At 39.4% G+C, this 18,477-nt stretch overlaps 1 protein-coding gene across 5 annotated transcripts in view; it reads right to left on the reverse strand.

Moving 5' to 3' along the window:
- Window positions 1-18,477, reverse strand: part of MCM9 (minichromosome maintenance 9 homologous recombination repair factor) — a 117,672-nt gene that overhangs the window by 30,198 nt on the left and 68,997 nt on the right. For all 5 annotated transcript variants that reach the window (XM_040474493.1, XM_040474492.1, XM_040474494.1 and 2 more), the window contains one exon: window positions 15,447-15,621. In XM_040474493.1, the coding sequence (XP_040330427.1) occupies window positions 15,447-15,621 (175 nt within the window). The remainder of the gene's footprint in view (window positions 1-15,446; window positions 15,622-18,477) is intronic.

Genomic DNA, 18,477 nt, shown 5'->3' on the forward strand with positions numbered 1-18,477 from the left:
GCTGAACATCTTTTCATGTGCCTGTTGGCCATCCGGATGTCTTCTTTAGAGAAGTGTCTATTCATGTTTTCTGCCCATTTCTTCACTGGGTTATTTGCTTTTCGGGTGTGGAGTTTGGTGAGCTCTTTATAGATTTTGGATACTAGCCCTTTGTCCGATATGTCATTTGCAAATATCTCTTCCCATTCCGTTGGTTGCCTTTTAGTTTTGTTGGTTGTTTCCTTTGCTGTGCAGAAGCTTTTTATCTTCATAAGGTCCCAGTAATTCACTTTTGCTTTTAATTCCCTCGCCTTTGGGGATGTGTCGAGTAAGAGATTGCTACGGCTGAGGTCAGAGAGGTCTTTTCCTGCTTTCTCCTCTAAGGTTTGGATGGTTTCCTGTCTCACAGTCAGGTCCGTGATCCATTTTGAGTTTATTTTTGTGAATGGTGTGAGAAAGTGGTCTAGTTTCAACCTTCTGCATGTTGCTGTCCAGTTCTCCCAGCACCATTTGTTAAAGAGACTGTCTTTTTTCCATTGGATGTTCTTTCCTGCTTTGTCAAAGATGAGTTGGCCATACGTTTGTGGGTCTAGTTCTGGGGTTTCTATTCTATTCCATTGGTCTATGTGTCTGTTTTTGTGCCAATACCATGCTGTCTTGATGATGACAGCTTTGTAGTAGAGGCTAAAGTCTGGGATTGTGATGCCTCCTGCTTTGGTCTTCTTCTTCAAAATTACTTTGGCTATTCGGGGCCTTTTGTGGTTCCATATGAATTTTAGGATTGCTTGTTCTAGTTTCGAGAAGAATGCTGGTGCCATTTTGATTGGGATTGCATTGAATGTGTAGATAGCTTTGGGTAGTATTGACATTTTGACAATATTTATTCTTCCAATCCATGAGCAGGGAATGTCTTTCCATTTCTTTAAATCTTCTTCAATTACCTTCATAAGCTTTCGATAGTTTTCAGCATACAGATCCTTTACATCTTTGGTTAGATTTATTCCTAGGTATTTTATGCTTCTTGGTGCAATTGTGAATGGGATCAGTTTCTTTATTTGTCTTTCTGTTGTTTCATTGTTAGTGTATAAGAATGCAACTGATTTCTGTACATTGATTTTGTATCCTGCAACTTTGCTGAATTCATGTATCAGTTCTAGCAGACTTTTGGTGGAGTCTATCGGATTTTCCATGTATAATACCATGTCATCTGCAAAAAGCGAAAGCTTGACTTCATCTTTGCCAATTTTGATGGCTTTGATTTCCTTTTGTTTTCTGATTGCTGATGCTAGAACTTCCAGCACTATGTTAAACAACAGCGGTGAGAGTGGGCATCCCTGTCGTGTTCCTGATATCAGGGAAAAAGCTCTCAGGTTTTCCCTGTTGAGGATGATGTTAGCTGTGGGCTTTTCATAAATGGCTTTTATGATCTTTAAGTATGTTCCTTCTATCCCGACTTTCTCAAGGGTTTTTATTAAGAAAGGGTGCTGGATTTTGTCAAAGGCCTTTTCTGCATCGATTGACAGGATCATAGGGTTTTTCTCTTTTTTTTTTGTTAATGTGATGTATCACGTTGATTGATTTGCGAATGTTGAACCAGCCCTGCATCCCAGGAATGAATCCCACTTGATCATGGTGAATAATTCTTTTCATATGCCGTTGAATTCGATTTGCTAGTATCCTATTGAGAATTTTTGCATCCATATTCATCAGGGATATTGGCCTGTAGTTCTCTTTTTTTACTGGGTCTCTGTCTGGTTTAGGAATCAAAGTAATACTGGCTTCATAGAATGAGTCTGGAAGTTTTCCTTCCCTTTCTATTTCTTGGAATAGCCTGAGAAGGATAGGTATTATCTCTGCTTTAAACGTCTGGTAGAACTCCCCTGGGAAGCCATCTGGTCCTGGACTCTTATTTGTTGGGAGATTTTTGATAACCGATTCAATTTCTTCGCTGGTGATGGGTCTGTTCAAGCTTTCTATTTCCTCCTGATTGAGTTTTGGAAGAGTGTGGGTGTTCAGGAATTTGTCCATTTCTTCCAGGTTGTCCAATTTGTTGCCATATAATTTTTCATAGTATTCCCTGATAATTGTTTGTATCTCTGAGGGATTGGTTGTATTAATTCCATTTTCATTCATGATTTTATCTATTTGGGTCATCTCCCTTTTCTTTTTGAGAAGCCTGGCTAGAGGTTTGTCAATTTTGTTTATTTTTTCAAAAAACCAACTCTTGGTTTCGTTGATCTGCTCTACAGTTTTTTTAGATTCTATATTGTTTATTTCTGCTCTGATCTTTATTATTTCTCTTCTTCTGCTGGGTTTAGGCTGCCTTTGCTGTTCTGCTTCTATTTCCTTTAGGTGTGCTGTTAGATTTTGTATTTGGGATTTTTCTTGTTTCTTGAGATAGGCCTGGATTGCAATGTATTTTCCTCTCAGGACTGCCTTCGCTGCGTCCCAAAGCGTTTGGATTGTTGTATTTTCATTTTCGTTTGTTTCCATATATTTTTTAATTTCTTCTCGAATTGCCTGGTTGACCCACTCATTCGTTAGTAGGGTGTTCTTTAACCTCCATGCTTTTGGAGTTTTTCCAGACTTTTTTCTGTGGTTGATTTCAAGCTTCATAGCATTGTGGTCTGAAAGTATGCATGGTATGATTTCAATTCTTGTAAACTTATGAAGGGCTGTTTTGTGACCCAGTATATGATCTATCTTGGAGAATGTTCCATGTGCACTCGAGAAGAAAGTATATTCTGTTGCTTTGGGATGCAGACTTCTAAATATATCTGTAGTCCATCTGATCCAATGTCTCATTCAGGGCCCTTGTTTCTTTATTGACTGTGTGTCTAGATGATCTATCCATTTCTGTAAGTGGGGTGTTAAAGTCCCCTGCAATTACCACATTCTTCTCAATAAGGTTGCTTATGTTTATGAGTAATTGTTTTATATATTTGGGCGCTCCGGTATTCGGCGCATAGACATTTATAATTCTTAGCTCTTCCTGATGGATAGACCCTGTCACTGTTATATAATGTCCTTCTTCATCTCTTGTTACAGCCTTTAATTTAAAGTCTAGTTTGTCTGATATAAGTATGGCTACTCCAGCTTTCTTTTGGCTTCCAGTAGCATGATAAATACTTCTCCATCCCCTCACTCTCAATCTAAAGGTGTCCTCAGGTCTAAAATGAGTCTCTTGTAGACAGCAAATAGATGGGTCTTGTTTTTTTATCCATTCTGATACCCTATGTCTTTTGGTTGGCGCATTTAATCCATTTACATTCAGTGTTATTATAGAAAGATATGGGTTTAGAGTCATTGTGATGTCTGTATGTTTTATGCTTGTAGTGATGTCTCTGGTACTTTGTCTCACAGGGTCCCCCTTAGGATCTCTTGTAGGGCTGGTTTAGTGGTGACAAATTCCTTCAGTTTTTGTTTGTTTGGGAAGACCTTTATCTCTCCTTCTATTCTAAATGACAGACTTGCTGGATAAAGGATTCTCGGCTGCATATTTTTTCTGTCTAGCACACTGAAAATCTCGTGCCAATTCTTTCTGGCCTGCCACGTTTCAAAAGAGAGATCAGTCACGAGTCTTATAGGTCTCCCTTTATATGTGAGGGCACGTTTACCCCTTGCTGCCCTCAGAATTTTCTCTTTATCCTTGTATTTTGCCAGTTTCACTATGATATGTCGTGCAGAAGATCGATTCAAGTTACGTCTGAAGGGAGTTCTCTGTGCCTCTTGGATTTCAATGCCTTTTTCCTTCCCCAGTTCAGGAAAGTTCTCAGCTATGATTTCTTCAAGTACCCCTTCAGCACCTTTCCCTCTCTCTTCCTCCTCTGGGATACCAATTATGCGTATATTATTTCTTTTTAGTGTATCACTTAGTTCTCTAATTTTCCCCTCATACTCCTGGATTTTTTTATCTCTCTTTTTCTCAGCTTCCTCTTTTTCCATAACTTTATCTTCTAGTTCACCTATTCTCTCCTCTGCCTCTTCAATCCGAGCCGTGGTGGTTTCCATTTTGTTATGCATTTCGTTTAAAGCGTTTTTCAGCTCCTCGTGACTGTTCCTTAGTCCCTTGATCTCTGTAGCAAGAGATTCTCTGCTGTCAGCTATACTGTTTTCAAGCCCAGCGATTAATTTTATGACTATTATTCTAAATTCACTTTCTGTTATATTATTTAAATCCTTTTTGATCAGCTCATTAGCTGTTGTTATTTCCTGGAGATTCTTCTGAGGGGAATTCTTCCACTTGGTCATTTTGGATAGTCCCTGGCGTGGTGAGGACCTGCAGGGCACTTCCCCTGTGCTGTGGTGTATAACTGGAGTTGGTGGGCGGAGCCGCAGTCAGACCTGATGTCTGCCCCCAGCCCACCGCTGGGGCCACAGTCAGACTGGTGCGTGCCTTCTCTTCCCCTCTCCTAGGGGCGGGATTCACTGTGGGGTGGGGTGGCCTGTCTGGGCTACTTGCACACTGCCAGGCTTGTGATGCTGGGGATCTGGCGTCTTAGCTGGGGTGGGTAGGCAAGGTGCACAGGGGCAGGAGGGGCAGGCTTAGCTTGCTTCTCCTTAGGTGATCCACTTCAGGAGGGGCCCTGTGGCAGCAGGAGGGAGTCAGATCCGCTGCCGGAGGTTTGGCTCCGCAGAAGCGCAGAGTTGGGTGTTTGCGGGGAGCGAGCAAGTTCCCTGGCAGGAACTGGTTCTCTTTGGGATTTTGGCTGGGGGATGGGCGGGGGAGATGGCGCTGGCGAGCGCCTTTGTTCCCCACCAAACTGAGCTCTGTTGTCAGGGGGCTCAGCAGCTCTCCTTCCCTTTGTCCTCCAGCCTTCCCGCTTTCTGAGCAGAGCTGTTAACTTATGACCTCCCAGCCGCTAAGTCGCGCTTGCTGTCGGAACACAGTCCGTCAGGCCCCTCCGCTTTTTGCAAGCCAGACTCGGGGGCTCTGCTTGGCCGTGGAGCCGCCCCTCCACCCCGGCTCCCTCCCGCCAGTCCGTGGAGCGCGCACCGCCTCGCCGCCCTTCCTACCCTCTTCCGTGGGCCTCTCGTCTGCGCTTGGCTCCGGCGACTCCGTTCTGCTAATCCTCTGGCGGTTTTCTGGGTTATTTAGGCAGGTGTAGGTGGAATCTAAGTGATCAGCAGGACGCGCGGTGAGCCCAGCGTCCTCCTACGCCGCCATCTTCTAACGTTTATTTATTTTTGAGACAGAGAGAGACAGAGCATGAACGGGGGAGGAGCCCTCCTGGGATTTTAATTGAAATTGCATGGATTCTATAGATTGCTTTGAGGAAAACAGGTATTTTAACATTGTCTTCTGATGAGTGAAATTTAGTCTATGTCTCTACTTCCTTAGGTCTTCTTTAATTTCTTTCACCAATGTCTGCAATTTTCACTGTAAAAATATGGAATATATTTTGCTAGATTTATCCTTAAACATTTCATATTTGTGGATACTATTATAAGTAGTATGTTTTATTCTAGTTTTTAATTGCTCATTGGTAGTATACAGAAATACAATTAGTTTTTATACACCAACCTTGCATCCTATAACCTTTTAAAACTTATTAGTTCTAACACCATTTTCATTGATTCTTTAAGATCCTTTATGTAAACACACATTTATACAGAGAGACAGTTTTAACTTCTTCCTTTCTAAACTGAATGTCTTTCATTTCTTTTTCTTGTATTACTAAATTGACTAAGACTTCCACTACAATACTGATTAGAAGTAGACTGGACATCCTTGACTTGCTCCCATGCTTAAATGGAAGACATTCAGTCTTTCATCATTAAGCATGAAATGTTTCTTGTAGGTTTTTCATAGATAACATATAAATAGGTAGATGGACTTCTCTTCCTGTTTGCTGACAATTTTTATCATTATTTTGTCCAATATGTTTTCTGCATCTATTGAGATGTTTTCTCATTTATTCCTTAATACTGTGAATTACATTAATTGATTTTCAAATGTTATAATAACTTTGCACTCCTGGATGACCTCCAATTGGTTATAATGTATAATCTTTTTAATATACTGCTGGATTTAATTTACTAAAGTATTGCTAAGAATTTTCATGTCTGGCTGGCTCAGTTGGTAGAACATGCGACTGTTGGTCTTAGGGTTATGAGTTCAAGTCCTACGTTGGGCACAGAGCCTACTTAAAAAAAAAAAAAGAATTTTCATGTCTTATGTTCGTGGGGGATATCATTCTGTAATTTTATTTTCCTATAACGTCTTGGTCAAGGTTTGGTGTTTCCATGGAATATTTTGTTCCTATCCTTTTCACTTACTTATATGTTTGAATTTAAAGTCAGTTTCTGGAGTTAAGATGGCAGACATGCAGGGGGACCAGGATTTCCCTCAAACACAGTTGTATTGAGGTCAGAACACTTGGAACACCTAAGAAATCTATCTGCAGAATGACAGAAAAATCTCCATAGGTGGAGAGAGACAGCCTGGCGGGACAGAGGTGTGTGTATGCAAATTGGGGGAGATAAAACAGCATATCAGAAGCACACTGGAAGAGAACAGTCCCCTCCGTTGAGTACTGTGGAAAGAGAGTATACTGCACCCCCCACCCCGCCCTGCAAGGACAAAAGACCCTGCAGGCACCAGCCATATTGACAGGGCAGAGTGGCGCCATCCCAGAACTTGGTCCCCATGGTGTGGGATCCTTTAAGACATCGGGTCTTGAATCCCAGCCAAGTGCCTAGGAGGCACAGGAAACTGGAGCAAGGCAAACTGACTGCCCACGCCACTCTGTGAGGAACAGTGTGGTTTGAGACACCTAGTCTAGGGAGGGAGACTGCGGTGTCACCATTTTTCTCCCCATCACCAACACTGTGGGGCTTTCGGGAACAGCACAGTGGCCCCCAGTGGGGGCAGTACCAGCCTACCCCAAACCCCACCCCTCTGTGCCTGGCACTTGCTTATCTACTGGAGCGGGACTGCAACTGAGGGAACAGACAGCCTCTCCTCCCAACCAGCACAGACACCAGTCCCAGGCACCAACAGACAACTGTCCTGTGGTTTTGTATGTTAGTCGGTTCTCTCTCTCTCTCTCTCTCTCTTTTGCCTCTTTTCTTTCCTTCTCTTCTCTTTTCTCTTTTTCTTTCTACCCTCTTCTTTTTTTCCCTTTGGGATCAGACCCATAGTTTCTGATTTGATTTTTAGTCAATTCTTATTAAATACATAAATATTTTTTTCTTTCTTTCTCTGCTTTGTCTGTTTAATTGGGCATTTTTACTTTATTCTTTTACCCCTTTTCTATATTTCCTTCTTCTTATTTTCCATTCCCTCTCTCTCTGGATTAAGCCTTATAGTTTCTTTGATTCTCTGCTTGGTCTTTTTTGTTGCCCCTTTCATTCTTCTCTTTGTGTAGGATCATGTCCCCTGCCCTTTCCTTTCTTCCAGGGTTACTTCAATGAACAAATCAAAGCACACCTGGTGGAAGGTCTAAACAATCCACCACTACAAGTAAGGAGAAGCTTTGTAGAAGACTGACCAGTGGGATAAAGCAGTAAAATACGCAACAAAAGAGTGCAAGAAACACACTCTAAAAACACTTGCTGGGGGCGCCTGGGTGGCTCAGTCGGTTGAGCCTCTGACTTCAGCTCAGGTCACGATCTCGCGATCTCGCGGTCCGTGAGTTCGAGCCCCGCGTTGGGCTCTGGGCTGATGGCTCAGAGCCTGGAGCCTGCTTCCGATTCTGTGTCTCCCTCTCTCTCTGCTCCTCCCCGTTCATGCTCTGTCTCTCTCTCTCTGTCTCAAAAATAAATAAACGTTAAAAAAAATTTTTTTTTAAAAACACTTGCTGAAGTGCCAGGCCCTGGAGAGTCTATGACCCCTTTTTAATATAGTAGTTCTCACAGGTGCAGGACACACAACAAGCTATTAAAACAAGACAGAAACCTAGCCAAAATGACAAAACGGTAGAATTCTCCTCAAAATAAATTCCAAGAAGAAATGTTAACGAATTGCTCAAAACAGATATAAACAATATATCTGAATAAGAATTTAGAATAACAGTCATAAGACTAATAGTCAGGCTTGAAAAAAGCACAAAAGACAGCAGAGAATCTACTGCTGCAGACATCAAAGACTTAAAAAATAGTCACAATGAATTAAGAAATGCTATAAAAGAGATGCAAAATAAACCAGAGGCACTGACAAGGAGGATGGGAGAAGCAGTGGAGAGAACAGGTGAAAGAGAAGATAAACTTATGGAAAAAGATAAACTTCCTTTTCCTTCCTGAAAAAGGAAGAGAAAGGAAATGACTAGACGATGAGGGGAGAATTAGAGACCTAAGTGATTCAATGAAATGAAATAATATTCGTATCATAGGAATTCCAGAAGAAGAAGAAGAGAGAGAAAGGGGGAGAAGGTTTATTTGAACAAATTATAGCTGAGAACTTCCCTAATCTGGGGAAAGAAACAGGCATCCAAGTCCAAGAGGCACAGAGAACTCCCTTCCAAATCCACAAAAGCAGGTCAACACCATGACATATCATAGTGAAACTGGCAAGTTAGCAGCAAGGGACAAACGGGCCTTAACCTACAAGGGTAGACACATAAGGGTAGTAGCAGACCTGTCCACTGAAACTTGGCAGGCCAGAAGGGAGTGGCAGAAAATAGTCAATATGCTGAATAGGAAAAATATGCAGCCAAGCATCCTTTATCCAGCAAGGTTGTCATTCAGAATAGGAGAGATAAAGGCTTCTCAGACAAATAAAAACTGAAGGAGTTCACGACCACTAAACCAGCCCGCAGGAGATCCTAAGGGGGAATCTGGGAGTGGAATGCTGCTAAGACTACAAAGGGCCAGAGACATCACCACAAGCACAAAACCTACAGATAACACAATGACACTAAATCCATGTCTTTCAATAGTCACTCTGAATGAAAATGGACTAAATGCCCCAATCAAAAGACATAGGGTATCGGAATGGATTAAAAAAACGAAGATCCATCTCTATGCTGCCTACAAGAGACTAATTTTAGACCTGAGGACACCTGTAGATTGAAAGTGAGTGAACAGAGAACCATCTATCATGCTACTGGATGGCAAAAGAAAGCTGGAGTAGCCATACCTATATCAGACAAACTTGATTTTAAAACAAAGACTGTTAACAGGAAATAAAAAAGGGCATTATATTATAATTAAAGGGTTTATCCATCAAGAAGAGCTAACAATTGTAAATGTTTATGCCCCCAATGTGGAAGAAGCCAAATATATAAATCAATTAATCACAAACATAAATAAATGTATAGATAACAATACTGTGATTGCAGGTGAATTTAATACTCCACTTAGAGCAATGGACAGATAATCTAGGCAGAAAATCAATAAGGAAACAACAGCTCTGAATGACACATTGGACCAGATGGACTTAACAGATATATTCAGAACTTTTCATCCAAAAGCAGCAGAATACACATTCTTCTCGAGTACAAATGGAACATTCTCCAAAATAGATTACATACTGGGTCACAAAACATCCCTCAACAAATATAAAAGGATTGAGATCATACCATACATATTTTCAGATCACAACGCTATGAAACTTGAAATCAACCACAAGAAAAATTTGGAAAGCCCCCAAATTCATGGAAGTTAAAGAACATCCTACTAAAGAATGAATGGGTCAACCATGAAATTAAAGAAGAAATTAAAAAATATATGGAAGCAAATGAAAATGAAAACACAACAGTCCAAACCCTTTAGGATGCAGCTAAGGTGGTCCTAAGAGGAAAATACGTTGCAATTCAGGGCTATCTCAAGAAGCAAGAAAGGTCCCAAATACATAACCTAACCTCACACCTAAAGAAACTAGAAAGGTAGCAGCAAAGAAAGCCCAAAGCCAGCAGAAGAAGAGAAATAATAAAGATTTGAACAGAAATAAACAATGTAGAATCCAAAAAACAAACAAACAAACAAAAAAAACCAAACTCAAAACAAAACAAACAGTAGAGCACATCAGTGAATCTAAGAGCTGGTTTTCTGCAAGAATAAACAAAATTGATAAACCACTAGCCAGACTTCTAAAAAAGAAAAGAGAAAGGACACAAATAAATATAATCATGAATAAAAGAGATCACAACCAACACTAGAGAAATACAATTATCAGAGAATACTATGAAAAATTATATGCCAACAAACTGCACAATCTGGAAGAAATGGACAAATTCCTGACTCTCACACACTACCAACACTCAAGAAAACTTGAACACACCCATAACCAGAAAAGAAATTGAATCAGTTATCAAAAATATGCCAACAAATAAGAGTCCTGGGCCAGATGGCTTCCCAGGGACTTTCTACCAGACATTTAAAGCAGAGTTAATACCTATTCTTCTCAAGCTGTTCCAAAAAATAAAATGGAAGAAAAGCTTCCAGACTCATTCTATGAAGCCAGCATTACCTTGATTTCCAAACCAGAAAAAGACCCCACACTAAAAAGGGGAATTAGAGGCCAATAGCCCTGATGAACATGGATGCAAAAATTATCAACAAGATACTAGCAAATCAAATCCAACAGTATATTAAAAGAATTATTCACCAAGATCAAGTGGGATTCATTCTTGGGCTACAGGGCTGGTTCAATGTTTATAAATCAATAAACGTGACACATCACATTAGTAGAAGAAAGAATACGAACCATACGATCCTGTCAATAGATGCAGAAAAAGCAGTTGACAAAACATAGCATCCTTTCTTAATAAAAACCCTCAAGAAAGTTGGGATAGAAGGAACATATCTTGATGTCATAAATGCCATATATGAAAGGCCCATAGCTAACATCATCCTCAATGGGGAAAACCAAGAGCTTTCCCCCTGAGATCAGGAACATGACAGGGATGTCTACTCTCACCACTGTTGTTTAACATAGTGTTGGAAGTCCTAGCATCAGCAATCAGACAACAAAATGCAATAAGAGGCATTCCAAACAGGCAGGGAAGTCAAATTTTCACTCTTCGCAGGTGACATGATACTCTACACGGGAACCCTGAAAGACTCCACCAAAAAGCTGCTAGAGCTGATACATGAATTCAGCAAAGTCACAAGATATGAAATCAATGTACAGAAACTGGCTGCATTTCTATACACCAATAATGAAGCAACAAAAGAGGTATCATGGAATCAATCCCATTTACAATTACACCAAGAACCATAAAATACCTAGGAATAAATCTAACCAAAGAGGTAAAAGATCTATATGCTGAAAACTATGAAAGTTTATGAAAGAAACTGAAGAAGACACAAAGAAATGGAAAAACATTCCATGTGCATGGATTGGAAGAACAAATATTGTTAAAATGTTGGTACTGCCCAAAGCAATCTATGCATTCAATACAATCTCATTCAAAATAGCACTAGCATTCTTCACAGAGCTAGAGCAAACAATCCTAAAACTTGTATGGAACCACAAAAGGCCCCAAATAGCCAAAGTAATGTCGAAATAGAAAACCAAAGCTGGAGGCATCACAGTCCTTGGCTTTATAAAGCTGTAATCAACAAGACTGTATGGTACTGGCACAAAAAAGGACACACAGACCAATGGAACAGAACACAGAACCGAGAAATGGACCCACAAATATATGGCCAACTAATCTTAGACAAAGTAGGAAAGAATATCCATGGAAAAAAGACAGCACTGGGTGTTGTATTAGTAATGAATCACAGGAATCTACTCCTGAAGCCAAGACTATACTGTATGTTAGCTAACCTGACAATATAAATCAATCAATCAATCAGTCAGTCAGTTTCTTGAAGAGAGCATTTAGTTGAGTCTTATTTTTCTTTTTTTTTTTTTCTTTTTTTTTTCAACGTTTATTTATTTTTGGGACAGAGAGAGACAGAGCATGAACGGGGGAGGGGCAGAGAGAGAGGGAGACACAGAATCAGAAACAGGCTCCAGGCTCTGAGCCATCAGCCCAGAGCCTGATGCGGGGCTCGAACTCACGGACCGCGAGATCGTGACCTGGCTGAAGTCGGATGCTTAACCGACTGCACCACCCAGGCACCCCGAGTCTTACTTTTCTATCAAATCTGACAATCACTGCCTTTTAATTGTTTACATAGCTATTAATGTAATTATTGATATGGTTGAATTTGGATCTACCATCTTGCTAACTGCATTCTGTTTGTCCCATCTACTATTCTGTTTCCTTTTTCTTCTCTTCCTGCCTCCTTTTGTATTATTTCTTATAGTTCCATTTTATCTCTACACCTGGTTTAGTAGTTATGCACTCTTTTATTTTCTAGTGGCTGTTCTAGAGTTTACATCTTTAACTTATTACAGTCTGCCTTCAAATAATATTATACCATTTCATGTGTAGAGATGGCCTTCAGTGTCTGTAAGGCCATGACAGTTGATCTGGGTAGTGGCCTTGTTGTTATCTTTACCTTCAATGCACCAGAGATTTCAAATTTGGTCACTGTTGAGTCGCCACAATTTTGTGCATCTAGATGGGGGTTGCAGTGCAATGCTGGAAGATCATTCTCAGTGTTTTTACTCTACCTTCAGCTTTCAGCAGTCACTGCACACCCACACCACAGGGGGTGTCTCTTTCCATACTCCTGCACCTTCCCCAGTGGCAGACTGCTAGTTACCAGGCATTAGGCTTATTTGGGAGCCAGATTGGTTCTTGGGTCTCCTGGTCTGAAGCAGGGTTTGTGAACCCGCTTTTTGGTGGGATGGGCTGGAAAGCTGTAAGCCTCTGTGTCCCTCCAGCCTGGTGGCAGCAGAACCCTGCCATGTATCTGTGGTGGTCCTTGGGCAGGAGGAATTGTTCTGTCCCATTTCCCAAGGAAATGGATGCTTTGCCTTGGTTCAGGATCCTGGACCTGATGAGTGTTTCCTGTCCTTCCATCAGGAGAAAAAGGCTTTTGCTTCTACCCTTTCCCCAGAAGCAGCACCATTTTGCCTGGCTCCTGTGGGAGGGAAGGTGCTCTAACCTCTTCCTGAAGTACAGTGTTTTTTTGTTTTGTTTTGTTTTGTTTTGATCTGTTTTCCTGCTCTATCCCTCCCCTAAGAGGCCCTGGGTTGGAGACTTGTGGAGAAGGGCTTGCAGGAGAGAACTCCCTTTGTGTTTGGATGTGAGTGATTCTACGCTGACATGCTACCTCATGCTTGGAGATCAAGGAATTTTAAAAACTTTAGTCATTTTTCCTTATTTGCTTCTATGGCAGCCACCTCTTCCTCTCACGCTCTGTCAAAAGTGAACATCATCTCTCCTCAGGTGGGCCTGTCACACTTTAGAATTAATTCCCTTGATTTCCTTGTAAATTCAGCTCTCTGATATCTTCAAGGAAAGTTATCATTTTTGTGGGCTATCTGGATTTTTCTTGTTAGGATGGGAGTGACATGCTCTTATACCTTTCCACACTCTGGAAGGGGAAGAAGAACTTAGGCTTATGTTCTGTATGTCTTTGCTTTTTTATTTCATTTTTTAAGATAATTTTTATAGGGGCACCTGGGTGGCTCAGTCGGTTGAGCATCTGACTTCAGCTCAGGTTATGATCTCATGGTTGGTGAGTTTGAGCCCCACGTTGGGCTCTGTGATGACAGCTCAGAGCCTGGAGCCTGCTTCAGATTCTGTGTCTCCCTCTCTCTGCCCCTCCCCCACTCACACTCTGTCTCTCAAAAATGAATAAACATTAAAAAAATTTTTTTAAGTTATTGTATTTTATAAAAATATTGCTTTGTGGGACACCCGGGTGGCTCAGTCAGTTAAGATTCTGACTCTTGGTTTCAGCTCAGGTCATGATCTCGTGGTTTGTGAGTTCAAGCTCTGCACTGACAGCTCAGAGACTGCTTGGGATTCTCTCTCTCTGTCTGCCCCTTCCCTGTTCATGCACATGTGTGCGCTCTTTCTCTGTCTCTCAATAAACTTTAAAAAAGTATTGCTTTGTGATGAATTGAAAAAGACAAAACTGGTCCCTCATCACAGTGTAAAAAGCCCTGTTTCAGTGCATAAAGTATAGTAATGACAAGATCGTCCAACCTATGGTTGCCATAACTGAACTGTTTAGCTATAGAACATTTCTTTTGGAACTTATGACACATTTATGGATAGCAAAAAGATTCATACTAATTCACATCTAGCAGAGAGTAAGGTACTAGGAGTGATTAAGCAAATATTTTCACTTTAAAAAGTTTATTCTGTAGCCTATCATATAGCACTGCTAATCTTCTCCCTTTCTAAAACTAGATTCAAAGCATTTGTTCAAATTTTCCCTGATGTAAGGGTAAATTTTTAAGGAATACTTCAAAATGTCCCAGATTTTCTCTGGAAAAGGCATATCAAAATAAACTACAAATCCTGCCAACCAGCAAAGGTGCTAACTAAATGGAGACATAATGAGAAGACAAAGTAGCCTTGAAGATATTTAGGAAACTATATCTCTAATTTCCCACTGATAAAGAGTTTAGAAGCAATAATTATTTTAAGTATGATCTCATATCACTTTTATTATGAACTTATCACTTTCGTGCTCTTTTGTTTATCTTCCCCAACAAAATAGCAAACACCTGAAGAATAGTGCTGTATTCATCTTTGTACTTCTCAGTGTCTAGTTCAGTGCCTGGCACATAGCAGGCTCTTAATGAATATATACAGAGTGAAGGTACATCAAGTGAAATGAATAGATCTGGTAATGGTTCCACCTAGCTTTTTCTTGTGTCTTTTTCCTATGGGCTATATCCTCTCATCTCCTCCCTTTCTTTTTTTTTGCAAGTGCATAAAATTAGATCTCAGAGAATCTATACACACCAGCATCTGTCTTTATACCCACTGCTGTTTGAAGACTCTGCTGGCAGTCCTATCTGCCTGATCAGCTGGCCTCACATCTATAACAGTAGCATTAGGGCTGAGATAGTTCTAGCTCTGTCCTTTTTTGGATGACCCAGCAGCCTACTTGGTGGTCAGCCTTTGTAGCCAGAGAAGTTTCTCATAATCACCTCAGGGCCTGAATGAATGGATTTCTATCTGACCTGCCTACTTTTCCTCCTCAGTGGTCATATGCCACCAGTGACTCACATACCTCAACCCCTAAACCTTTTGGAGTCACAAACAGGCACATCATTTTATGTTAATATATTTTATTATTCAGTTTTCCACATGCTGTGATCACCTTCTATTAGGACAGATAAGGAGAATGCCATTGAAAGGAGAAATTATGCTATTTTTCTTTTTGAATTCTTTTAAATTTCCTAACATAGTAATATGCCCACAGTAGATACACATTATTGAATATGCATATACTTTAGTTTTTCATTTCTTTGTCCCAAAACCTCATTTTTACTTCCTCATACACTTCCAGGGGGATGCTAATGTGTGTCTTGATGAATGTTAACTGATAATACCTGATAAGACCAAACATACCTTGTAGTTCAATAAGGTTCATATTTTTTCATAATCACATATTAACTAATGTCATTATTCCTATAGATTTTAAAGAAAAGAAACTCTTACCCAGCCTTAGCAACACTTATGGTTTGTTGCTCCATTGCCTCATGGATACTGGTTCTATCATGCTCTTTGAGACTGTTAAACTCATCGATACAGCAAAGGCCCGCATCTGCAAGTACTAATGCTCCAGCCTCCAAATTCCATTCTCCTGAGTCTTTCACAGCAGTTACCGTCAGACCTAAGGAGACAAGCAAGCTATGTCAGCTTTTATTTTCAAAAGCATATCTTATATCTCTGAGGGCGAAGTACCTATATTTTAAAGGGAAGGGCATAGAGTCAACACTTTTATTTCTATTCTGTATAGAATGGATGGCATCAGACAGAGAGCTGGTAGTTCCCAAGGGGAGGCAGGTGGGAGGATGGGCAAAGCAAATGAAGGGAATTAAGAAGTGTGAAATTATTTGTAAGTCACAGCATGTAAAGTACAGCATAAGGAATATAGTCAATAATAGTGTGATAACTTTGTATGGTGACAGATGGTAACTAGACTTATGGTGAACATTTCATGATGTATATAAATGTCAAATCACTATGTTGTACATTTGAGACAAATACAATATGGTATGTCAAGTTTACTTCAATTTAAAAAAATGGATGGCATCAGGACAACTATTTCAGATATCCAGACACTGGAAGGCCTCAGAAGATCCTATGTTCTGAAAATGTAAGATGTGTTATTAAATATTTTGTAGCAACCAGAAGTCCCCAAATTTTCTGTCTCTCCTTGGTGGGTACCCTCACTGAGTGATCTAAACTTTTAGAAGGAGCAAACAGAGCTCTGGAGACCTTATGACATCTTATCACAAGATGTTCTGTATTATATGCTGTTTACAGAGAGGGGTCCAAAGACAGAAAACAGTAGATACTACGGTCCAATGATAAAAATGAAGAGTTTGCTCCCAGTCATGGTGTGAAGGTGAAGACTCCGTTATATATCTTCTCTGGTTTTGATTTATCCTTTATACCAGTCAGTAAAGCACAGTGGCCAAAACAAAGGCTTTGTAGTACACCAACCTGGATCTGAATCCTGGATCCGTCATTCTGGCTGTCATACTATGGGCAAGTTTCCTAAGATGTCCAAGCTTCTGTTTATTTATTTATAAAAGGGAGTAACAATGGAATGTATCTTATGGAGTCTTAGATATTCAAATAGAATATAATAAAGCTCTTTAAAAGGTATAGTACACATAACGAGTATTTATAACAACTACTGTTGACAAAAATCAGTAAGCCTCTGGATAGAATGACCACGAAATAAAAAGAGGAGGGACAAGTTACAAATATCAGGAATGATAGGGGGAGATTACTATAAACCCTACAGACACTGAACTGATAATAAGGAAATACAATGAACAACTCTATACCCTAGGTTTGATGACTTAGATGAAATGGTCAAATTCTTTGAAATACATAAACTGCCAAAGTTTACCTAAAAAGGAACAGATAGCTTGCATACCCCTATATCTATTTTAAAATTGACCATTTAGATCAAAATCTTGCAACACAAAAATCTATAGACTGAGATGACCTCATGGTGAATTCTACCAAACATTTATGAAAGAGCTAATACAAATTCTACACAAAATTTTAAAAATACAGAAAAACAAGGAATTCCCAACTCATTTACTGCAATCAGCATTATCAAGATACCAAAACTAAAGACATATTAAAAGAAAACTACAGACCAGTATCTCTCACATAGATGCAAAAATCTTCCAACAATAGGAGCAAATCAAACAATACATAAAATAATGATAGATTATAACCAAGTAAGGTTCATCTTGGGAATGCAAGGCTAATTTTTTAATGAAAATTAACCAATATAATTTACCATATAAATAAATGGAACAAAAAGCAAATGACCACTTCACTACATACAGAAAAAAACACTTGATAAAATTCAACAACTATTTATGATAAAAAAAAAAAACTCTCAGAAAAGTAGGAATAGAGAGAACTTCTTCAGTCTTATTTACAAAAATTATACAACTAACATATTTAACAATAAAAGACTGAATGTTTACTCCCACCCTCACCCTCATCCCCCAAGTTAGAACAAGGCAAGGAGATCTGTTCTCATCACTCATATTCAAAATCATTATGGGGTTCTAGCCGATAAAATAAAGGAAAAGAAGTCAAAACCATCAGAACAAAAAGGAAAAAATAAAATTATTTACATTTCAGACAATATAATTATGTTTAAAATTCCAAATACTTTACCAAAAAATCTACTAAAACTAATAAGTGAGGGTAGCAAGGTTGCAGAATACAAGTCAATATACAAATATCGGTCATATTTCTATATATATTAGAAAACATTTAAAGTTGAAATTAAAAAATAATACAATTTATAATAGTACCAGAGAATATGAAATACCTGGGTATAAACCTTCAAAAATGTACAAGTTCAAGCCCCACTTTGGGTATAGAGATTACTAAAAATAAATAAATAAAACATAAAAAAAATGTGCAAGATCTGAAAGCAGAAACTACAAAACATTGATAAAGGAAGTCAAATACAACCTAATCAAACAAAGAGATATTCCATGTTCATGAAATGAAAAACTCAGTATTTTTATTTTATTTTTTTCCAGTGGCCTGTGTTTTGTTTTGTTTTAATTTACATCCTAGTTAGCATATAGTGCTATAATGATTTTAGGAGTAGATTCCAGTGATACATCACCTATGTATAATACCCAGTGCTCATCCCAACAAGTGTCCTCCCTAAAGCCCCTTACCCATTTAGCCCATCTACCCCACCCACAATCACTCCAGGAACCCTCAGTTTGTTCTCTGTATTTAAGAGTCTCTTATGTTTTGCCCCTTTACTGTTTTTATATTATTTTTGCTTCCCTTCCCTTATGTTCATCTGTTTTGTATCTTAAATTTCACATGAGTAAAGTCATGTGATATTTGTCTTTCTCTGCCCAATTTCACTTAGCATAATACCCTCTAGTTCCATCCACATAGTTGCAAATGGCAAGATTTCATTCTTTTTGATTGCCAAGTAATACTCCATTGTGTATATATACAC

The sequence above is a fragment of the Herpailurus yagouaroundi genome, unplaced genomic scaffold (assembly GCF_014898765.1).
Source record: "Herpailurus yagouaroundi ecotype Mexico unplaced genomic scaffold, PumYag 139, whole genome shotgun sequence".
NCBI classification, from domain to species: Eukaryota; Metazoa; Chordata; class Mammalia; order Carnivora; family Felidae; genus Herpailurus; species Herpailurus yagouaroundi.